Source organism: Rattus rattus, chromosome 9 (genome assembly GCF_011064425.1).
Source record: "Rattus rattus isolate New Zealand chromosome 9, Rrattus_CSIRO_v1, whole genome shotgun sequence".
Lineage (NCBI taxonomy): Eukaryota > Metazoa > Chordata > Mammalia > Rodentia > Muridae > Rattus > Rattus rattus.
The window spans coordinates 67,208,297-67,231,414 of record NC_046162.1 but is presented as its reverse complement, the minus strand read 5'-3'; the positions used below and the strand labels follow the sequence as shown (position 1 = coordinate 67,231,414).

At 49.8% G+C, this 23,118-nt stretch overlaps 2 protein-coding genes across 8 annotated transcripts; one reads left to right on the top strand and one right to left on the bottom strand.

The window, feature by feature from the left end:
• Window positions 1–48: 48 nt before the first annotated feature.
• Window positions 49–3,259, bottom strand: Srsf2 (serine and arginine rich splicing factor 2). 7 transcript variants are annotated; one of them, XR_004389129.1, is made up of 5 exons: window positions 2,708–3,259; window positions 2,160–2,470; window positions 1,782–1,885; window positions 1,009–1,114; window positions 49–506 (listed from the first exon to the last, which is right to left on the bottom strand). XR_004389129.1 is itself a non-coding variant. In XM_032913860.1 (3 exons), the coding sequence occupies exons 1-2, from the start codon at window positions 3,067–3,069 to the stop codon at window positions 2,167–2,169; spliced, it is 666 nt and encodes a 221-aa protein (XP_032769751.1). In that variant the 5' UTR covers window positions 3,070–3,259; the 3' UTR covers window positions 49–1,885; window positions 2,160–2,166. The 7 variants fall into 7 exon arrangements, 3 of the variants coding, with proteins under 3 accessions (XP_032769751.1, XP_032769752.1, XP_032769750.1); XR_004389128.1 differs by having other exon boundaries at window positions 1,782–2,470; XR_004389127.1 differs by having other exon boundaries at window positions 1,009–2,470.
• Window positions 3,260–3,469: 210 nt separating this feature from the next.
• On the top strand, window positions 3,470–22,443 carry Mfsd11 (major facilitator superfamily domain containing 11). Its single transcript, XM_032913863.1, has 14 exons — window positions 3,470–3,911; window positions 4,155–4,320; window positions 4,791–4,846; window positions 8,270–8,377; window positions 9,239–9,318; window positions 9,445–9,541; window positions 11,044–11,102; window positions 11,558–11,705; window positions 12,201–12,241; window positions 13,965–14,030; window positions 16,871–16,996; window positions 19,285–19,459; window positions 20,815–20,950; window positions 21,332–22,443. Exons 2-14 carry the CDS (start codon window positions 4,225–4,227, stop codon window positions 21,494–21,496), a joined length of 1,353 nt encoding a protein of 450 aa, XP_032769754.1. The 5' UTR covers window positions 3,470–3,911; window positions 4,155–4,224; the 3' UTR covers window positions 21,497–22,443.
• Window positions 22,444–23,118: the final 675 nt, after the last annotated feature.

The window sequence follows — 23,118 nt, the reverse complement described above, 5'->3', positions numbered from 1 at the left end:
AGTAATCACGTAGACCTTAAGCTGAGGGAAATAAAAGACCAGGACATATTCTCAAAAAAGCTAACACCAAGAAAACACTTTAATCAAACTACAGAAACAATGGTTATAGTACAGAATATTCATAAGCAAAAGATACACCATGTTTTAAGTACTTACAAAGTTACAAACCATTTGCTTCCTTAACATTTTCTGTTTTTTTTTTAAGTTCACAACACAAGTATCAGATTTACCATTTTGCGCTTTTCTTTTTTTTGAGGGAAGGGGGGGTGTATTTATCATCAGCTAGATGTGCTCACTGTATGCTCCATTATTTATATGCAAGGCCCGGGTGACTGGAAGTGCAGTTGTCAGGCATTTTAATAAACTGGACAGCCATTTGTTTCTGCACGACAAGGCATCTTTACACAGGAGCAATCAGGAGAAAACAGGAAACAGCCAAGCACTCTGCACTGCAACACGCCACCTTAACAGCTAACCAGCATTACTCAACTGCTACACAACTGCGCCTAGTGCACAAAAATACATAAGAGAAGAGATTAGAATTGTGTCGGGTAAACAATCCTTTAAAAAAAAAATAAGTCTTTTCACCTGAAAAGTCTTTATACAAATTTGGGTTCAGATTATCATTTAGACCTGAAGGTAAATAACATATATGAGCAAATTACACCAACTTTCATAGGTTTCTAATTTTTAAGGAGTGAAGGCAATGTTGAGTCAATCTGCTGACAGCTTTAGGCTGTATGTAATGGCTGCACACGTTTCTTTATTAAGTCAGGAGGCCACAAATTAGGTTACCAATCTGTTTAATTTCAAACAAAAAAAGTCAGCACTATAAACAAAAATGAAATTTTACCTCAAATATCCAATCCAATAATGAAATCTGAAGTCGCTCACCTCACTAAATTACAAGAAATTTGAATAACAGCAACAAAATGGCACATAAAATGAAGTTTGCCACCTGAGGCAGATTAAAACAAGTAAAAAGTTAGACAAATGTTACAAAATAACCTTTTTAATAGCCAGTTGCTTGTTCCAAGGACTCTTCCACGGACCGATGGACTGAGTTTGTGGTCCTTTCCCCCAAAGTCCTCTGTTAAGCTGCTTGCCGATCCATCTAGGTTTGAAAAGAAAGAGGTTCAGTTACTTTCCACTACTACAAGGGCACCAAAGTGCACATGGTTTTGGTTTCAGTATCAGGCATGTACTTACTAAGGCTCTGGTGAAACAAGTGGGTTACAGAAGGTTCCACCTGGCCATTATCAGTTTTAAAAGGCCCAAATGGGAGTTTTTCCAAAGGGTACCACCAGCACGTTCAGATATGTGTGATTCTTGGCCATATAACCAAGGCAAAAAGGAAAAAAAAAAAAAAAAAAAAAAAAAAAAAGGCAAGGGAGGGTTGGTTTAAAAGAAAAAAAAGGGGGAGGGCAGGGTGGGGCTGTATCCAAACAAAAACTTGCTCTCAGAATTAGTCTACCCTTTGAGATGTTTGAGAATGGAACATTTGGCAGTTGAGGATGTTCTTAATCAGCTACTTAGGGCCCTTTCCTTTAAAAAGAAAAATAGGACCAAACAATTTTAGAGTTAAAGACACACTATCCTTTCCCCACCCGGTGCGGATCAATACCTGTAACTTTCTTTTGGGGTTCCAAAAGTTCATTGCTCCTTAATTGCAATTCCTTTGCCTCATCCACTAGAGTAAGAAGTCCCAGGCAGCACAACAGCAGTTGCACTGATTGCTTTTCTCTATGAGGATAGTGCATCTTTAACATTTAAAGACAAACCTGCTCCAATACACGCCCACAGAAACTGGTCCCTGGAGGATCAGCCAAATCAGTTAAAATCTGCAATACTGGCCAATATTCTTTTATCAAACAGGAGACCGCAGCTTTAAAGGGGGAAAATGCAGACGTTGGATAAAAACAGCAAGAAATAGTCATTTTCATTAATAGGTCTCAAACAGAATGAAACAGCCATTACTATCTAAGCTTTACACAATCCTCTCTGCAGACCCCTCTCTTCAGCATCACTCCCAAAGCCGAATAACTTCAGAGTAGTAGCACTCTTAACATCAGGAGTCTCTTTTATGCTAACACAGCTCAAAAAGCCTACACCATACCCCTCGGGAGTTAGGGCGTGTCTCAGATCCCCGCAGACATTACCATTTTCTTAAGATGAAACCGCTCCCTCTTCTTCTGGAGACTTGGGTGGGCTCTTGGACCGCGACCTAGACTTGGACTCTCTCTTCGACACAGGCGGAGGACTTCTGGATCGCGACCTGGACCTGGACCTCGAGCGGGATCTGGAGACCGATGAGGACTTGGACTTGGATCTTCGGGCAGATCTGGACTTGGAGGTCGACCTCGAGCGAGAACGAGTGCGGGACCGAGACTTGGAGCGGCTGTAGCGAGAGCGGCTTCGGGACCTGGAACGGCTCCGGCTCCGGGATCGGCTGCGCCGGCGGCGCCGAGGACTGCGAATGGGACGCGAGCGACGCGACACGATGAGCTGCAGGCCGCCGGTTCTGCCCCGCCCGCTCTACCCGCCCCGCCGCCATTATCTGGCTGCCAGGCGCCATTTCCCTCGCCGCGAGGCGGGGTCTCGCACCGAATGGCCTGGCACTGCTGCCGCCCCAGCCACGAGGGAGGGGCCCGCTCCACGTGCTCCGCGCACCTTTGTGCCCGTCCGCCTCCCTCTCCGCCCTGCTCACCTGCGGCTCCGTCGCCCGTAGCCGCCGCCGCCGTACCTACGGGGTGGCGGTCCCCGGCGGCTGTGGTGCGAGTCGGGAGGACGGCCGTAGCGCGCCATCTGCACCCGCAGCTCGCGGCCATCGAGCACGGCCCCATCCATGGCGTCCATGGCGTCTTCGGCGTCACGCTTGTCGTGGAACCGGACGAAAGCGAAGCCGCGGGACTCCTTGGTGTAGCGGTCCCGCGGGATGTACACGTCGCCGACGCGCCCGTACTTCTCGAAGACGCGCCTCAGGGTGTCGGGTGAGGTGCGGTAGGTCAGGTTGTCCACCTTGAGGGAGGTCATGCCCTCCACATCGGGAGGCGGGCGGCCGTAGCTCATGGCTGCGAAGCGGCGCCGAGACCCCAACGCCCCGGACAGGCCCTCGCTCTCAGGAAACGCGGCTTCTCTCTGGCTTTCGGCAGCTACAGTCCTCGTGGATCAGCCAAGAACCGCAAGGCCGCCGCAGAGCACCCTCGCGGGAAGGACTCGTAAGCAGCAACTAAACGGGCGGGCGGGCCCCAGCGCACATTTATATCCACCCTCACAAAATGGCGCCCGCGCCACCCGGAAATGAATCTCCTGATTGGCTCATTCGGCCGCGTTGCGTAACGTCGCTGCCGCGCGCCCCGCCCCTCCCGGGCGCGCCTGCGCACAGCGCGGCGGGCGGGCGGAAAGCGCGCAGTCACTGCTGTGGGGAGGGGGGAGCGGCCCCTGGAGGCAGTTAGAAAGCCCGCCAAATGCTCTTCCGTGGGCGAGGCCCGCGAGGGCGGGGGGAGGGGGAAAGAACGGAGTTCTACGGAGGGAGGAAGAGGAAGCGCTCCCCACCAGGGCCCCGCCCTCTTCCCCACGCCAATACCCGGGCTCCACGCGCCGTTCCGCTTAGCGGTCAGCCCCGCCTGTCTGGCGGTACTGTGCACCCATTTGCCTCTCTGTGTCCCTGGCTGCCTCGCGTTCCCCTCTCCCGCCGCTCCTGACTTAGGTTCCCTGCGTAGGGTTACCTCGGTTTCACTTCTCGGGGCCATTCCTCTCCCTAAAGGGGCGGGTAGTGTAAACCTAAGGCACGCGCTAACCACAGCGTGCGGGCGTACCCTCCCCCAGCCCCACGCCGGGCGCCGGAGACTACTTTTCCCGGCGGGCCCTGCGCCCACACCGTGGTCAGCTGACGGGTCTCGTGATCTGCTGTGAGTCAGACGGGGGGGGAGCGGGCCCCAGCTGCTGGTACTGCTCGTCTTTGCCCAGATCCCTGTCCCTGCACCCGGAGTTGCTGTGGGCAGACCCCGGGTCTCCGCTGCACTCGGTCTCGTCCCTGGAGTGTCCGGACTGTGCCGGTGGGGAGAGCTTTCCCCTAAGCCTGCGATTCCCATCTCAGGACTGGAAATCGGCAGTCTGGCTGCGTGGTTCTCTCATCTCGTTTCTTCCCTCAGGACTGTAAGGGGGTTCGACTGGAGGTGATTATCCTGGGCCGCTCCTGACCTCCGAGCAAGCGGAGCCAAAATGTCTCCGGAATCTAAAAAGCTTTTCAACATCGTAATTTTAGGAGTTGCCTTTATGTTTATGTTCACCGCCTTTCAGACTTGTGGAAATGTGGCGGTGAGTTGGAATCTGTATTCCTTCCTTTGAAAAGCCTGTCAGAATGCACTCCATCTGTGACAATAAACGTTTATGTCCGCTACCACGCCAAGCTCGCACCTCCTACTTTTCAACCCTTCCTCGTTTTTTCTTAATTCCGTGTGTCAGATACTTCTCGTTTATGGGGTGTTAAACACTGGCATTTATTACTCAGATGCGGCTTGCAGTTTGAGTGTTGACCATATTTTAATTCTTGTGAGTGTTAAACTCTGCGTTTAGTGCTTGGGTGGCTAGGGCTCTAAAACCCATTGTGGGTACAGCTGATTGTTGGTTCCCCACCTCGAGTATGTCTTCTGCAAATGAGTCTTTTTTTTTTCTCCTCTTGTGGTGGACTTGGGTCAGAAGTGTGTACCATAACATTTTTCTGAGGCTTTCCCGCGGGGAGGGAGATGGCAAGACGTTTTCGTTGATTAGTTTTATCTTCCACGCAGCAAACTGTCATCAGGAGCTTAAATAGCACAGATTTTCATGGCAGTGGATATACCAGGTATTGTACTGTGTGCATGACTTTATTTTGCATGTCATACGTAGTTCCATACATCTCTTCAGGAAATCCAGCAATAAAATGTTGTAACTGGATGGTAGCAATGATTGGGTCAAATCTGTCCGTCTCGTTTTCTGGTTTTAGAGCCAGCCTGCTAGGTCAGTAAGGACAGAGGCACACCTCCAAGAGTGTTTGAATTAATCCTCAGAACCTACCTGGTGGAGGAAGAGAACCTCTCGTGGGTTGCCCTGTGGCTTCCACACAGGAGTACACTCTCGTACCACACAAGCATAAGTTTTAAAATGTAGTAATTAGAAAGTTACAGGCCGGGCATGGGGGTGCATGCCTTCAATCCCAAAATAATACGTGGTGGTAAATGTCTTTACGATGACGGCTTCCGATTTTCTGTAGAATTAGACTTTGGGATTGAGAGCCTGGCTTCAGAACTGGAGTGCTTTGCTACTTCAGGCAAGTCCTCTCAGTGACCCCAGGTTCCTTGCTAAGATCATGCCAATGCAGGCAGTGCAGTGCTTTCTGTTTAATATGCATGCAAGTCGTGTCCAAATCACCTTCTAACCCTAAACAGCGCTGTGATTGTTGAAACATTGGATCTTCGTGGCTCTGTGATTTCATAATCATTGTAACTTCATTCTCAGTTTGTAATTTCATCAGGAGCTTTAAGATTTTTATGCTGTTTAGACCCAATTTTATGGACAGAGAAAATGAAAACCTCACAAGTCCATAGTACTTTATGTTTGTAGCTGGAAGTGTGCTAAACACATGCACATCCTCTCCCAACCCCTGCCCTCTCTCAAGTAGCCTTGCCCCCTGTCTAGCCTTGAACTTCTGGTTGTCTCCCTCCCTAAGTGATAACCTTAAAAACCTGTAGCACCAAGCCTGGCCTCAGGGTTCCCCTTTTTTTTTTTTTTTTCCCCTCTTTTCCTCTCTTTCCAATCTATATCAAAAAATTTAGCATCCTGCAGCCCAAGACTACTGAGAGCCTCTCTGGCCCTCACTCCCTTGTCCCAAAGGTGACTATGAGGCCTCTGTCAGCCTGGCTTTACCCACTGCTGAGATACGGGACAAACTGGGCACCGGCGGTTGCTTTGTGGTTAACAGGGTCTCACTCTAACCCTGGCTAGTCTTACCTATTTGCTTTGGTTTTTCAATACAGGGTTTCTCTGTGTACCCTTGGCTATCCTGAAACTCATCGTTCTAAGACCAGACTGGTCTTAAAGTCACAGAGATCCTCTTGCTTCTGCCTCCCAAGTGCTGCGATTAACCAAATGTGCCACTTCCTCTAACTTTGGGTTCTCTTTAAAACAAAAACCCAAAACTTTTAGTTGACAAGAGTTGTACGTGTTTATCTCTACTGTGTATACATTACAGAATTGTGATATTAAGCTATACATACACTCTTTTTTTTGTTTGTTTGTTTGTTTGTTTTGTTTTTTCCGGAGCTGGGGACTGAACCCAGGGCCTTGCACTTGCTAGGCAAGTGCTCTACCACTGAGCTAAATCCCCAACCCCTACACACACTCTTTAAATGCATTTGATTGATTTAAGAAATTTGAAAAGGACATACCTTGTAGTACACTCTGGCCCGGAACCCAGCCATGCTTAGCCTGCTGAGTACTGGGATGTCAGGCATGCCTTGCTGTGCCTGGGTACCTTTTCTTCGTTTCTCTCTGCTTATAGGTTTGTCGTATCCCCCAATTCTAAAACTCTCCTTATTTTGGTTCTTTATTACCTAAACATAGTATGTGGTATCTGAGGATAAGTGGGTGTTAGTGTCCATTTTTTTTTTTAGGTAATTAAAAATGTTACCAACTTTGCAATATTTTGTTTTCTGTGTATTTCAAAGAACAAGTGAAAAGATACATTCAATATCTGAGCAGTTTATTGAACCCAAAGAAATATGAATTTACAGATTCGAACGGTTTAGGCAGATAGACACTGCCTAATAAGTGAAGTGAGGCCCTCAAGATAGCTTTAGCTCTACTCTGTTTAGGGTATGTGTAGTAAACTGGGTTAATCCCAGCACTCGGGAGGCAGAGGCAAGGGGATATTTGTGAGTTCAAGGCCAGCTGGTCTACAGAGAGAGCTGCAGTATAGCCAGAGCTACATAAGGGACCCTATCCCAAACAACAGCAAAAGATGCGTATAGTAGCAAGGGAAAAGAAAAGATAACATGTAGTAGGATTAGGTAAGGGGTATATGCTTGTAATCCTGGTATATGGGAGACTCAGGAGAATTGTGGGTTCAAGGCCAGCCCTGGTGACATAGTGATATCCTGTCTCAAAACCAACTGCCCATATGGATAACTTGTATATTTATATAACCTATGTTTGTAACTGAACTGTGTGTAACAGTGCTGAGGAATGGGTGAAAAATGTTCAGGCAAGTAAAATAGATTGCAGCGTGAGCAGGTTATAACCTAGCTTGTTGTCTATAACAGACGTGCCATGAAGCTGCAAGGGAACAGACTGCTTGAGCCCCAGGAGCAAAGTCTCCCAGGCTGGAGCCTGACTCACCACTCTCTGAGGACTGGTTGAACTGGAGGCAACACTCAGGGCAATTCTGTTTCCTGTAAAGTGAGGCTGGGTAGGAATGCCTTCCCTCTGTAGCATCTAGACTTCAGAGAGGAAAGTGCCCGGCATAGCACTTCTTACTGCTGTTCAGGCAAGCTGGCAGAGAGAACGTGATGCAGACACTTGATACGAGCCAGACGTGGTGACACATGCTAGTAACCCCAGCACTCTCCTGTGACAGACAGACAGGAGCGTAGGTGCAGGTTTGAGACCAGCCAGGGTAAGTCTTAGAGACCCTCTCATAACCAACAAATAAAACCCAGCCAGTTTTTATTGTTTGCATGCCTCGAATGCCTGCAGTCAGCACTCGGGGGGCTGAGGCCGTGAGTTCAAACTCAGCCTGGGCTACACAGTGACTCACTAGTTCAGTTGAGCCAGGTCTACATAGTAGGGCCCGGTCTCAACCAAAACCTTTACTCATCTATCAGTAACTAATATGTTAATATGTGAAATGAATGTGTACTTTCGTATGTTACATAAAATGAGAACTTTATTCTGAGGGTATTTATGTAAATTCTGACTACAGTCTGTGACATTTTTTGTGAACTTATAAAATTTCCATATCATTAATAGGATTTTAGATATCTTATTCTGTGTGTGTGCATCTGGGTTCCTGCACACCACACTGTGTGCTTGGAGATCAGAGGACAGCTTGGGAGTTGGTTCTCTCCTCCCACGTGGTGGGTTCTGGAGGTGGAGCTGGGGTCTCTGGGTTTGCCAGAGACGCCTCTGCCCATTGGGCCATCTGGCCGCCTACGCAAAATTTTAAACGTGAATTTTTGGGGATGTTACTTAAGGTTTTTATTCTCTTTTCCCCCCTCTGTGTATCGAGCAGCTTGGCAATTATTTATGGCGTGTTCTCTGCCTCAAATTTGATCACTCCGTCCGTGGTCGCCATTGTCGGGCCTCAGATCTCTATGTTTGTCAGTGGTTTGTTCTACAGGTGAGTGGGTCATCTTTTTCCATCGCTTGTTTAGTGGAGAGCACTTCAGATCATCTCTCAAGCACCACGTAGGAAGTTACTTCAGGGGTCTGACTCTCAGCTTTTTGCTCAGAAACACTGAAATTCTAACCCACGAGTGTATCAAGGTGGTTCTTGTGTTTCAGACCGGGTCTCACGGTTTGCTTACCTCAAACCGGCGATCCTCCTGGCTCAGCCTTCAGAGTGTGTCTTATTATCTTCAGGTTCCTACGTGTCTGGCAAATTCAGTGTTTGCCTCACTATTAATCAGGGTCCAAAAATCTCTCTGTGCTGTGGTCGAAAAGAACCTTCCACGAAGGGGTTGGGGATTTAGCTCAGTGGTAGAGCGCTTGCCTAGGAAGCGCAAGGCCCTGGTTGGTCCCCAGCTCGAAAAAAAAGAACCAAAAAAAAAAAAAAAAAAAAAAGAACCTTCCACGAAATAAGCTTGCTTTCCGTTACATCGGCAAGCAGGTTTACGTGAACTTAGGAGATGTTTCTGGGCTCAGGCTTCATCCTGCACGGAGCTCACGGCAGTTGTTGCAAACCTGCGAGGTGTCCATTGTCAACACCTAGAGATGGATGGAAAAAGACAAGCAGCTTGGGCTGGAGAAGGCTCAGTGGCCTGTCACACTCAGAGGGCCGGACTCGATCTCTTTTCCAGGGGCAAAGGGGGCAGTGGGGCAAACCAACTCTCATTCATGCCCCTTTCATAAAGCCAAAACTAAGAGAGTGCTTTCCAGGTCGAGGCTGAGGGTGAGAGCCTCTGTGCTGGCCCCGGGGCGGCATGCTTAGCTCTGTCTCACGGACTGTTTGACTGTAATGCACTGACCTATTGCATTTTAGCATATACATTGCCGTTTTTATCCAACCTTTCCCATGGTCCTTCTACACAGCATCTGTCTTCATCGGGATCGCAGCTGCCGGTGAGCATCTCCCACGCCCCCTCCCCCAAATACACCTCCCCCGGGGCGCAGCGGGTGCACGGTGCACATTAGTATCGGAAGCTACCCGATGCCATGCCTTTAATGAACTTTTGGTTTGAATTTCAGTCCTTTGGACAGCACAAGGAAATTGCCTGACAATAAACTCTGATGAACACACAATCGGGAGAAACAGCGGGATTTTCTGGGCACTCTTGCAATCTAGGTAATGATCTCTTTGGAGCTCAGTCTGCCCCCGGGTCTCCTTGTGACGTCGCTTACTAGATCTTTACCAGGCGGTACAGATTCTCTCTCCATGATTTACACAAAGCACGTGGAATGATTTTACTAAAGTTTAAAATCAGCAAGCGGAAAATGTTATCCTCCACGTTAACATCCTCTGTGGCTAAGGGCTTTGGGTTATTTGTTTAATTATCTTCATACAAACTTAGGAGGTGGAAGGCATTGTCTGTAGTCTACGCATGTGGAGACTGAAAGTTAACCCACGTAAATATGGCTGTCTGGAGCCCAGGAGCCACATCCTTCCACCAAGCTGCGCTGCCAGGTAGCTCTGAGCAAATACACTCTATTCGGAAGGGAGAATGGCGGGACCAAGGCTGAAGCATGCAGTGGGTATCTTCTGAGACAAACCCCAGCAGTCATTCTTCCTATGCCTTTGGTCTCCCTATTTCCTGAAGAGCTTGGTACAGGGGAGTGCACCTGTAATTCCAGCACTCACGAGGTAGAGACAGAAAGATTGCAGTTAACTCAAGGCCAGCCCGGAGCCAGCAGGATGGCTCACGGATAAAAGAACTTGCCACCAGACCTGGTGTCCTGAGTTCTGTCCCTAGACTCACATGATAATAAGAGAGAAAAACTTCCCTCAGCAGGTCGTCCTCTGACCTCCAGCATGCACCGTGTTGTCCTGGAACGCCTCCCCTGAACAAACAACTAAATGTAACTTAAAAAAAAAAAAAAAAAAAAAACTTAAAGATTTTTGGGTTTTCATAAAGACTTAATTTTGACTGTTTAGTTGACGGTGGTGGTAGGGATTGTGTATGTTTGGTTGGGAGACTCAGTAGGCTGGCCTTAAACTCCCAGTCTCGGGGGATGGTTTTGCTTCAAGCCTCCCAAGTATCGGAGACCACAGGTGCACCCCACCAGGCCTGGGACAGAAGTTTAGCTTTAAGACGTTAGAGATTAAGAAACAGGAGAGCTAGTGAGTGACCGTTCCTCAGGGAAGTATGCCAAACGGTTGGGTACTTAAACTGTGTGGTTTGTTCACAGACTCTTCAAATCTTACCATTTAAAAATAGCATGCTTGTTCCCGACTTAATTCAAGAGTCCCAATAAGTCACGTGTGTCTGAATGATTCAAGTCCTGCTGGGCGGGCCCAGTCAGGTTACTGTCACATGCTTACGGGTCAGTTAACTCTCAGAAAGTCAGGTGGTGTGGCCCTGTTAAGTAACCTAGGGTAGGCAGGGTCTTTACAACATCGCCTCCCGTTTTCTCACAAGCTTCCTTCCCCCTCCAAATAATGGGAATGGCTTTAAAGGCCCTCAATCCAAGCCTGATACAGTGTCCCAGGCCTTTTTTCCCAGTACTCAGAAAGGCAGAGGGAGTTCCAGGCCAGCCAAGGGTACAGAGCAAAACCCCGTTTCAAGTAAATCACCAACATAACCGGAGGACTCCAGTGATTCCCCGAATCTTCTCCTTTCTCTCCCACAGCTTGTTCTTTGGGAATCTCTACATATATTTTGCCTGGCAAGGGAAAACCCAGATTTCAGGTGGGTCTTACTCACGTCACTTTGTTCAGATGGTTTTGAAAGTGAACAGCAGTTCCACGGAGAGGCCCTCCCGTCTGCTCTAAGCGTCACTCGGGGAACTTCGGCACCCTGAAGTTTCTTCTGATGCTTGCTTTTCCTAAGCTTTTTGCCTCAGACATACAAAGTGAAGGCTAGAGTTCATGGCTGTGCTTTGCTAGCACGTGCTAGCCAGGCTCCCAAGGGTCTGTGCCTGCTCCCCTGTTGGAACTGTGCCCTCCCCAGGTTAGAAGGGAAGGGAAGGGAAGGTCGTGTTCCCCGACTGTTGTTCTTAGTATTCTCTAGCTGGAAGACAAGGATGGAAGTTTCCTTCTCCTAAGTGTTGACTGATACCTTGAAATAAAAATGTACTGAGGAAAGGTTTCATTGCCTGGGGGCAGCCAGGGGGCTCGGCACTCACCCTCTTCTTTTGTCCCTAGAGAATGACCGAAGGACAGTGTTCATCGCTCTGACAGTCATAAGCCTCGTGGGGACCGTTCTGTTCTTTCTCATTCAGAAACCAGATCCTGAGAATGTCCTAGGAGAAGAAGATGAGTCTTGCGATGATCAGGACATGGAAGCCACCGAGTAAGACGCCTGGGGCATGCCTCGTGTTAGAGTAGATTTTGAATAGTCATGGCCTAGGGATTACTAAACTGTTTTATCCCAGCTACTGTCATGTCTGACAGATGGGCACAGGGAGAACTTTCAAAGCAAAGGTGAAGGAATGCGGCAGGCACAGAAGGGAAGGGCACAGAAGGGAAGGGCCTTCTATAGAAGGGAGGCCGGGAAAGGTCCCCAGGGACTTAAGTCCTCCCCCCCACCCACTGCTCTCAGCCGCGCTGAGTCTGCTCTCCTTACCTTTAGTTTTTAACACATTTGTCTGTTTGTGTACACATGTATCTGTGTTTGAGACAGGGTCTCACTTTGTAAATCTGGCTGGCCTAGAACTCCCCAAGAGCCAACTGCCCGTGCCTCTGACCTGACCCAGCCGAGGCCTGCAATTTTACAGACCTTAGTGGAAATGGGGCTTTTTTTCTTGGGAGTTTCCGAGGGAGAAACCAGTCTGTTTTCTCTTCCCAGGTCTGCCCAGAACAACGTGACAAAGGCGGTCGATGCGTTTAGTAAGTATTCTCTGTATCTGAAATGCAAGAACTATTCGGGAACACCTCCAGCATTTGCCTCCCCCTTTCCCTGATAACTCTGGATTGACGACCCCCAGTCTTTTCAGTTTTCCACGTATGCCCTTCTAAAGTAGCTCAGTTTCTCCACCAGTGTCTCTATGGTGGGGCTGTTGTGAATGAATGAGAGCGCCGCCCACCTGAGGAGTGTGTGAGCGCTGGGAGGAGGCCTCGGGTGTGGGGACTGTGTGCTGACACAGGGAGGTGAGAAAACCCCAGGCTGCTCCTTTAGCAAGCATTCCATAGGGTTTCTTGCTGCCGTGTGCACAGTGGTTCTAAGGATTCTGAAATAGGCAGGCGCCTCCATTCCAGAGAAGAGAGCTGAGGTTTCCAGAGTCTATACTGAGCCCTCTCAGAGCTCTTTACAAGTAACGGAGCAGTGCTGGAAGCATGGAGGAAGTTTGATCCAGTGAGATTGAGATGAGGAACACTGCTTGCTCATGAGGTTGCGGTCAGGTGGCTCAGTGGTTGGCACGTGATTATCAGCGTCCACTGTAACTTCTACAAACAAGCACCGTCTAACTTACTGACACAGCAGGCTGTCAAGAAGTCCTACCCAAGGTCAACCAGCTGGTCAGAAGGTGGCTGAGGTGGATTTGAGCGCACACTGATTCACAAGGGAGACAGTTATTCCCTCAGACATGGGTAGGCTCTGACCCCGCCTCTCAGCCTCTTTGCTTCCCAGGAGAGACGCTTGCTAAGGCAGTTACTTCACGGAGCAGCCCGCTGCAGGCCATCAGCTCTGACAGCTTCATAGTGCCTGCGGCCCTTGGGGATATGAAGCCTTGTCATTTCCTTCTGCCCGAGTGGAAATTCTTGATCTCATCAGCCGATGCCTGGCTCAGAGGTCACAAGGCCTCCTCTTAGAAAGAACCTAGGATGTGGGACATGTGTGCTCTGTCATTAGAGCTGTTTAATCCGGCTTTTACACACTGCCCGTGTTTGAGGGATACAGTCATAATTATAAACTTTAAATTGGGGTTTCGTGTATTAGCATTAGGGTATAGCTGTGTTTCCTGCCATGATGAGAGGTCACCGGAGGTCTGGCTGCCCAGTCTGGAGTCTAGGAGCTTGTCTACTAGAGGGTCAGAGAATCGAGGTTAAAACTCACAGAAACAGATCAGCAACTTTCTTTAGACTGATTTGCAGAAGGTAGCTCAGACTTGCCTGACGCTTATAGATTCTTCATTTCAGCCCTGTAATTCCAATACTTGAGGGCAAGAGGGTCAGCCATCATCCTCTTATACCAGCCCGGGATACAGGAGAGTCTCTGGAAAAACATCTAGATGTAATCTTGCATGTATGCTAGTCTGTGTCCGTGATCCTAACAGTGGGACGTTGACAGGAGATTGGCTTGTTCCAGATCATCTTGGACTACATAGTACATTTCAGTGTAGCCTGGGCCACAGTGAGACCCTGTCTTCAAAGGAGGCATGGGGTGCATTTTTAGAAATGCAGTCTCCACTGTGGATCTCATCCACACCTCTCGGTGCTAAGGTTGAGGTCGAGGTGTCTGCAGTGCGTGGACACCATAGCCCGGCCTGCAGTCAGTCGGCTGGCTCCTCTGTGGCCTCCATGGCCCTCAGCAGTGACAGGACTGTTCTGACTGAAGGAAACGGTTGCCGATTAAAATCTAGCTAAGTCTGTCCCATTTTTCTCCTTACAGAAAAGTCTCTGAGGTTGTGCGTCACCAAGGAGATGCTCCTCCTGAGTGTTACAACTGCCTACACAGGTATAGCTGCTCCTTCTGCCCTGCTGCTGTGTGGTGATGGCAGAACTCCTCATGCTTGGCTCCAACTGCACAGTGCTACCCTGAGGCTGCTTTCAGAGCAGCTGCCTCTAAGACAGTTTCATGCACATGTCCGGTACCTTCCTGGTGTCAGAGAGAAGACTGAGTCCTAGGCCAACGTCAGGGCTCTGACCTGCTCTCTGAATAACCTTCTTCCTCCTTGAGCTCTTCATGTGAGTCACAGGAGAGCCAGACCTCAGTGTGGCCAAAGGTCCCAAAGGAGAGCAGAAAAAGCTCACCAAGCTTTCTGCAGGCCTGTCCTAGACCTAGCCTTGTGTCACGTCTACTGCGTTCTGTGGCAGCCAGCCACAGGGCCAGACCAGAGTCAGTGCCAGGTAGCCTGAACCAGCGAAGTCAGAGCAGCAGGGAGCACTCAGGGCATACCCAGGAGGGCTGAGTGACTCTGATACCTCTTAGGGAACGAGGGCCGTGTGAGACTGAGGTGTGAGAATAGCTACAGCCCTCGGTCTCAGGAAGGGTGAGGTCACGTACACCTCATTGTAATGCCAGTGTTGGGAGGCCGAGACAGGATTGCTACAGCTTCAAGGCTGGCCTGAGCTGCAGTGTGAGAGCCATCTCAAGAACAGTGAGTAGGATGGCCTGAGCCGATGGCTGGAACCGCATGATGGGCTTCTCTGTCCTCTGACCTCACACACAAACACACGCTTGGCGTGCAACGGCAAGGCCCAGGCACTTAGCCTCTTCTTGGGAAAGTGAGATAAACATATTTTTAAGGTCTTATAGGATTAGGATTAGGGTGTAGAGACTTTCCTGACTTTATCCTAATCTGTTACTTAATTTTTCCTTGCTCTTTATGTGTGTGCACTGTGTGTTACTGCCAGTGCTGGCCAGAGGAGAACATCAGCGCCTCTGGAGCTAGAGTTACAGACAGTTGTGAGCCACCGTGTGGGTGCTGGGAACTGAACCGGGATCCTCTGGAAGAGCAGGCAGTTGTCTTACCCATGGAGCCATGGCTGCAGCCCCAGCCGACTTCACTCTCAGTTCAGGAACTCCCTTTGCATGTTTGGAAAGAGCCCGTGAAGCATCGCTGTGTCCACAGGAGCAGCTAACGGGCTCCCTGGCTCTCCGGGGCGGCTTTCTTACCGGGTGGTGAGCCCTTCCATACGTGCTATTTCCGTCCGCTGATTTCACGTCCTTGCCGTCTCCTGCCTGATGCCAGCCTCACAGAAGAATGTCTGTTTAACCCGTGTTTTCACCAAAGACGGGGAAACTGCCCCCCTTGACCTGTCTTACTTTGAGCCTCTGGAGAACTTAACATGGACTGGGGTTTAAATCAGGGCTTTTAGAACTTTTTCTACTCTTGGTCTTTACCCAAGAAATTTTTATGTAATTCCATGTTAACACAGGTGAGTAGGTATACAGAGTGGAGGATATGCTGGGGACGCCTTCAGGTGGGCCTCTGAGTTTGAGGCCAGCCTGGCCTGCAGAGTGAGCCCAAGACAGCCAGGGCTGGTCTTTTGTTTGTTTTGTTTAGTTTGGGTTTGGTGGTTCTTGTTTGTTTGCTTGCTTTATTTTTGAGGCCTGATCTCCTGTTGAGCCCAGGGTGGCCTAGAACTCACTGTGAAGCTGAAACTGATCTCAAACTCTTGATCCTCTTTCTCTATCCCAAGTGCTGGGTTACCATTTAATGGTTTTTTTCATAAAGGTTTATTTATTTATTATATATAAGTACATTGTCGCTGTCTTCAGACACACCAGAAGAGGGCACCATTACAAATGGTTGTGAGCCACCATGTGGTTGCTGGGAATTGAACTCAGGAGCTCTGGAAGAGCAGTCAGTGCTCCTAACCACTGAGCCATCTCTCCAGCCCTTAATGATATTTTTTAAAATGTAACTCAAACAGCAGTGTTTAAAATCGAGTGCTCTGGCCCAGGGTGGTGGCACACACCTATAATACCAGTTTGACTTTCAGATGAGCAGGACCCTGTGTCCAAAAAAAAAAAAAAAAAAACCAAAAGCTGTGACCGGACTGAGGATGTAATTGCATAATTGAGTGACAGAGCGGTTGCCTAGCAAAAACAGGGCCGTAGATAAGAGTGCTAGCATTGGAGTAAGAATGGGGGCAGCCCAAAAACGCAGACCGAAGTGATGGCTCGGTGGTTGAGAACACTTATTGCTCTTCCAGAGGTTTGGTTCTTGGCACTCACAATGGTGGCTCAACTGCACACTATGGTGCATAGACATACGTAACTACAGGCAAAGCACCATACACATAGCAGTAGAAAGTAAGTCAGCTGGGGTGTGGGGGGTGGTACACGCCTTTAATCCAAGCACTGGGAAGGAGAGGCAAGTGGGTCTCTGAGTTTGAGGCCAACCTGGTCTACAGAATGAGTCCCAGGACAGCCAAGGTTACCCAGAGAAACTCTGTCTCGGGTTCGGAGGTCAGAGAGCCTGTGTCAGCACAATCAGGTTCTCTCCTGGTTGTCACCTTCTGTGCAGTCACAGGGCTGGCAGAAAAAGCAGGAAGCAAACCGCCCTAGTGCCTCCTGCAAGAGTGCTGATCTCCAGAGGGAACTGTCACATGACCCAGTCATTTGAAGGCTGCCGCTGCAGAGCCTCCGTGTTGGGGAGTTCAGTTTGGTGTGGCTTTGGGAGACGGCGGTGACCAGTTGTGCAGCACAGAGCCACCCGCTCCAGAATTGCTTAGTCTCTGACTTTTGTCCATGTGTCCTCATGTACGTCAGGCTCAGCTGCTACTAGACACAAGCCAAAGACAGGAAAGAGCCTGGCCTAGAGTTAAATTAACCCTGTTTCCCCCAAGGTCTGGAGCTGACCTTCTTCTCCGGGGTGTACGGAACCTGTATTGGGGCCGTGAACAAGTTTGGGACAGAAGAGAAAAGCCTCATTGGGCTTTCTGGCATCTTCATCGGCATTGGAGAGATTTTAGGTAGGTTGGTTTGTTTACCTTCAAAACCTTTCATTCAGAGTCAGGCTGGAAAGCTGGGTCTGTGGGAGTTCAGGGCTAGCCTGGGCAATAAACGGAGACCCTGATTGGGTTTTAAAAAGGAAGAAGAGGCAGGCATGATGGATGACGCACGACTCCATTCTTGAATCTTGAGAGGTGGAAGCAGGATGACAGAGGTCATTCTTGGCTGTATAGTGGCTTTGGGTCAGCCTGGGCTACTTAAGACCTTATCTCAAAAAGAAAGAAAAACAACAACATTTCGTTAGCATAAAGATAGAAATCTTAGGTCTCCTTCACCCCTCTGTCCTTGAGTTTCTAGCTTCCTACTTATTTATATCCACTTGGGTATATTTTATTTTTGTCCATATTTTATTTTTCGATCATCACTATTTTTTTAACTTTTGCTTATTTGTGGGTGTGGGTGTGGGTGTGGGGTGGGGGTGTGCACACAGACCAGTGGAGGGCATCTAGAGTCCCCTATCACTGTCTGTCATTTGTCTGAGGCAGGGTCTCTCCCTAAACTTGGAGTTGACAAACCCTTGGGCTGGCTGGAAGCCTTTGGGCCCCAGCAGTCTTCCCGGTCCTCCCAGGCAGAAGGTGGGCGATTAGGCGGCTGTGGCTACCCTGTTGTTGGCTGTGGCAGTTCTGGTTCTGCAAGGTAGTTCAAAGAAAGCCTATTGCTTAAGGAACAGTCTGGCTCTCCTGGGATGATTGTTCCCGCTTGAGGTGATGTCATCACAGGGCGAGCTGTCCAAGGCTCTGCTGCTTCTCAGCGGGATGGATGTCAGAAACCTGCTGGCACCTTTGCGGGGTCTGGAATAGGACACTCACTGTACAGGCGGACAGTAAGACACCTCAGGACCCTCAGCCTTGTGCTCGCTTGGGGGTAAGACAGGTTGGATGCCCTCAACAGACCCGCGTGGTGGCTGTGTGTGCAGAACTAAGGGTGTGACCCAGAAAGCAGGACAGCAGAGACTGGGGGAGGGGCAGGCCTCATCCTGCCTTCAGTTTCCTCATGGGCACGATGAGTCAACAGGGTTAGATGTAACTCACAGAACCTGGGAAAGTTCTAGACGTACGTACTCTGTTGCTCATTAAGAAGAGTGCAGGTTAACAACGCTAGGTATCCCAGGAGTTGTTCTCCAGGGGTGCTGCACCAGCAGTGAGGGCACGAGGGGCCAGGGCACGGAGTGGCATTGCATTGTGCAATGACCAGATCCCAGATCAGGGTAATGACATCGTAATCATCTCAGGTCTTTATCACCTCTTTTTGTTGTGGAAGTTTTCAAATCCTTCCTACTAGCTATCTTGCAACCCACACATAATTATTATTAGCCATAGTTACCTCTCTGTGCTATAGAATATTAATTACCCTTTTTTTTTTTTTTTTGAGATGGTCTTGCTATGTAGCTGTTGGCTGACTCAGAACTCACTATATAGGCTTAGGCTAGCCTCAAACGTGTTACAAGTTTACGTGTTACAACAAGCCCCATGCATATTAGAAGTTTTTTAACTGCTAACCTTGGGGGTGAGGGTGGGGAGGGGTGCTAGGAGTTACCTGGGGCCTTGTACATAGTAGACCAAGGACTCTACCCCTGTGCTACCTGCTTACCCCAGTCTGTTTTTAAAACCCTGAGACAGAATCTCACGAAGTTGTCCAGGCTGGTTTTGAACTCCACCTCCCTCAGCCGCCTCGGTCGGTCCCTAGATCTGTAGGACCTGCCACCGGCCTTGGCGCTGAGTTGTTACGATGGGTGAGCCTTCCTAAAAGCCTTTGTTGCCTGCCACCTTACAGTTTGACAGTGATTCGTCCAGTCATGAAGTGGACAAGCTGTCATGAGAACGAAAGCATGGGGTGGGTGACCACCACGGGGGAGGTGGAGGCAGGGTCAGCACAGGCCTGGCCTGCCTGAGACCAGGTCTCAGGACAGCAGTGATGGTTGGTGAGCTATGAAAGCCTTTGTCTCTCTAAGAGGACAGCAAGCGCAGGAGGCGCACTGGGTGTGTGGGAGGTGCACTGGGTGCAGGAGGTGCACTGGGTGTGCGGGAGGTGCACTGGGTGTATTAACTCAGAAAAATAGCAGGAGCGTCTCTGGCTAGACATGCAGCTGACATGGAGGCCATGGCTGAGTGCCGTGGTCATCCTCACTGTGATGGTCTGTTTAGGGGCAGACATAGGACATCTGAGTCATTCTCTGCTCCACATTGGAACCTGTGACTGGTTCTGTGGTTGGTGAAAGCCTGAAGTGTTGCTGCGTCCTCACCTACAGGTGGAAGCCTTTTCGGCCTGCTGAGCAAGAACAGTCGCTTCGGCAGGAACCCGGTGGTGCTGCTGGGCACCCTGGTGCACTTTGTAGCCTTTTACTTGATCTTCCTCAACATGCCTGGAGATGCGCCCATTGCCCCCGTGGAAGGGACCAACAGCAGTGCATACATCAGGCCCAGGTACGCTGCCCTTTGCTGGGTGGGTCCAAGTGGAGCGCTTAATCCTCAGAGTCTGTCAGCTTTGAGAGGTCGCCTGTCAAGAGTCGAGAGAGCAGAGAATCCCACGGTCGTTTTGTAATGGTTGCTTTTACCTCTACCCTCCTGGTTCCTCCCTTGATCCGTGAAGGATTCAGAAGTATCTGATGAGAATTTTACCCCCCTCTTCAGCAGTGAACCATTCCTGTGTTAGAGGAGGAACAAGGCGGCAGCTGTTGGCTGAGCAGCTGCTCGGGCCTTCATGGTTTGAGGGCGTCGGTTGATTTCATTCAACTAGTTCATCATAGATGCCGTGTCTGGGGATAAATCCACAGACCCAAAGGAGCCTAGCCCAAAAGGCAGTATTTGCTTTCCAAAGAGAGTAGACCAGAATTTGCTAGAGTGCGAAGGTCCGTCATGTAGGCATAATTGTTTGCAGATTCTAGTAGGGAGGCTGGAGTTGGAACCCTGAGTGTAACATGTTTGCTTGCGCCAGGCATGGTGGTGGTGCACGCCTTTAGTCCCAGCACTCGAGAGGCAGAGGCCGGTGGATCTACATCAGTTCAAAGCCAGCCTGGTCTACAAAGTGAGTTCTAGGACAGACGGCCAGAGTTACACAGAGAAACCCTGTCTCAGGGGGAAAAAACAAACAAAAGGAAGTTTCCCTCAGATCTGCGAGGCCTTGGGTTCAATCTCCAATAGCACAGAAGCCCTCAGCCAGGGTAGTGTTTTCTTGTTTTGGGGCAGGACTGTGCACACCCGTGACCCTACGTCTGAGGAAGCTGGGGCTTCAGGACCACAAGTACCAGGGCAGCCTGGGGTCTGTATGGGGCCTGAGGAGTGGCAGTGGCAGGGGTTGCCTAGCATTAAGGAGTCCCTGAGCTCAGTCCCCAGTGTCCCCTTCACCAAGTAAAACACAAAACAAATACAAATGGCTTTTAAAGATTCATTTTTATGTATTTATGCATTCGTATATTTACTTATTGAGACAGTTCTTTCTACATGGTCCTGGCTGTCCTGGAACTCTGTGTCGACCAGGATGGCCTTGAGCTGGCAGAGATCCACCTGCCTCTACCTTTGGAATGCTGGGATTAAAAGCATGCCCCCCCCGCTTGTTTTTTATTTAAATTATATGTATATATGGGCATGTTTGAGTTCTGGTGGTGCCTATGGAGTTCAAAGGAGCGCTTTGGGGCCTCTGGTGCTGGAGTCGTGGGTTCTGGGAACCAAACTCAGGGCCTTTACAGAGGCAGCGTATGCCCCTGACCACTGAGCCATCTTCCCTGTCCTACATCCCCTGACCACTGAGCCATCTTTCCAGTTCTATTTTTTTTCTTCAGCAAAGAAGTTGCCATCCTCTGCAGCTTTCTGCTGGGTCTGGGAGACAGCTGCTTCAACACCCAGCTGCTCAGCATATTGGGTTTTCTCTACTCGGAAGACAGCGCACCGGCCTTCGCCGTCTTTAAGTTTGTTCAGGTAACCGGGCCTGGGCTGCAGTCCGTCTCTTCCCTGTTCTCCTCGGTCACGCCCTCCCATGGGTTAAAGGGGTTGTGAGGAGAACTGGGCACAGTGGGCTTTCACTCTGGGCTCTGCACTCGGGTGAACACTCCCGTAGGTCCCGGGTCCTCCTCCGCAGTCTCAGCCTCTCATCCGTGCACATCAATGTGCTGTTGTAATGCCCGCAGCTTACTGGGCGCTTGCTATCAGGAGAGTTGGGGTGCATCTGTGAGCTGGTGACCAGCAGGCTGTCTGATGGGCACTGCCACTTGCAGATGTCCTTTGGGTCAGAAATGGTGGGCTGACTATGGAAGAGCTGAGGCCCCGGGGTCACTTGGTGACTTGTCTGGTTTCTTCCAGTCGATCTGCGCAGCGGTGGCTTTCTTCTACAGCAACTACCTGCTCCTCCACTGGCAGCTCCTGGTCATGGTGATATTTGGGTTTTTTGGAACCATTTCCTTCTTCGCCGTGGAGTGGGACGCTGCTGCCATCGTGGCCAGAGGCTCTGACTACCGAAGCATCTGATGAGATGAGGGCGCATCTCTGGGAAACACAGCCGGTCACTGCTGGTTAAAGCGGCCGCCTGTCTCACAATCGCTGGACGATGCTGAGTGTGGAAAGTGAGAACCGGGGCTGTAAAGTCAGGCGGGTTGGTAGTCAAGTTTACAGACCTTAGCAGCTCCCGCTAGCCAGCGGAGAAAGGGAATCCTGCTCTGTCAGTTACAACTGTTCCAAGATGTCTGTCCACCCCTTCCCTGAGTCCCTCACAATCACATCTCCTTGGAAAGACTCTGCCTGGCTCGCCATGTGTCACAGGCGTTCTTGCTGGCTGTGGAGTGTTTCACTCTTTGGGAATAGGGAGCAGATGCCACTCTGTGTGGATCCGGAAATGACTCCAACACATAGCAGGGATGCTAAGACAGTTGTTTAGAGACAGGACCTCACTGTGTAGCCCAGGCTGGTCTTGGACTTGCAGCCCTCCCTCCCCCGCCTCCAGTGTTGGGTTATCCTAGGTGCCCAACACGGATTTAAAATACTCCAGTCTTTTTGAGTTAGGGTCTTGATACACAGCCTTGGCTGGCCTGGACCTTGTACACCAGGCAATGCTCCTGCCTTCGTCTCCAGACTGCCAGGGTGGTGAGAAATGCTACCACACACCACTTGGCCTGAGACCTCAACCTCTCTTTAACGCTTTGTTGAACAAGTCTTACCTTGTTATTCCCAGCAAGGGGTGGCCAGTTATGTACCATGAGGTAAAGACTGTGTCATTTGTCAATCTTAAAAGCATATTTTAAATAGGAAAGAATATTAACTGGGGAAGGACTTCTGCTGTGGTTGTCCTGACAGTTACAATAAAGAAAACTCCATCCTCGAGTGGGTTCTGCATAGCCATCCTCTCTGGGAGAATGCTTGAGTCCCCATAAGGACTGACACTCTTAGGATTGAGACATTAAATTAATTAAGCATCATGATCAGGACTTGTGTACCACAGGTTGGCCTCCAACTTGTGTTCTTCGACAACATTTTATTTTTAAATTCTTTTTTATTTATGTGTGTATGTGTCTGCCTGCTGTCTGTATGTGCATTGTGTGCGTGTGTGGGGATCGGACCTCTGTGGATTGAAGTCACGGACGGTTGGGGACCATCCGGTAAGAGGTGTGGTGTCTTACTTACTTTCCCCTTGTTGTGAAGAGATCCCAGGCCACTTTTTTTTGAGACAGGGTTTCTCTGTGTATCACTGGCTGTCCTAGAACTCACAAGGCTGGCCTTGAAGTGTCTGTCCCCCACGCCTTTCTGTTTCTCTCCGAGATTTATTCTTCTTGATTCTGTGAGCATGCGTGTGTCTATCAGAGGTATCCGGATCCCCTGGAGCTAGAGTGGTTGTGAGCCACCCAGTGTGGGCACTGAGAACCACACTCACATCCTCTGGAAGAGCAGCGCACACTCTTTTTTTTTTTTTTTTTCCTCTGGGGGAAAGGGCCTTGTGGAGGCAGAGCACCACTGAGCCAAATAACCCCATGAGCCTAACCCTCTCTAGGTCCGTGCTTCAGCTTCTCAGGCCATCCTCCATCTCACTGTGTAGCGTAGGCTGGCCTCACACGCCTGCTCCTCCTGCTCCCACCTACTGAACGCTGGGAACACTTGGC

Excerpts from the sequence above, each read along its gene's own strand:
- Srsf2 (XM_032913859.1), bottom strand. The coding sequence starts at position 3,069 with ATGAGCTACGGCCGCCCGCCTCCCGATGTGGAGGGCATGACCTCCCTC. Across the intron at positions 2,471-2,707 it reads TACGGGCGACGGAGCCGCAG|TCCTCGGCGCCGCCGGCGCA; the intron begins GTGAGCAGGGCG and ends TCCCATTCGCAG.
- Mfsd11 (XM_032913863.1), top strand. The coding sequence starts at position 4,225 with ATGTCTCCGGAATCTAAAAAGCTTTTCAACATCGTAATTTTAGGAGTT. Across the intron at positions 4,847-8,269 it reads CATGGCAGTGGATATACCAG|CTTGGCAATTATTTATGGCG; the intron begins GTATTGTACTGT and ends TGTATCGAGCAG. Across the intron at positions 12,242-13,964 it reads AAAGGCGGTCGATGCGTTTA|AAAAGTCTCTGAGGTTGTGC; the intron begins GTAAGTATTCTC and ends TTCTCCTTACAG.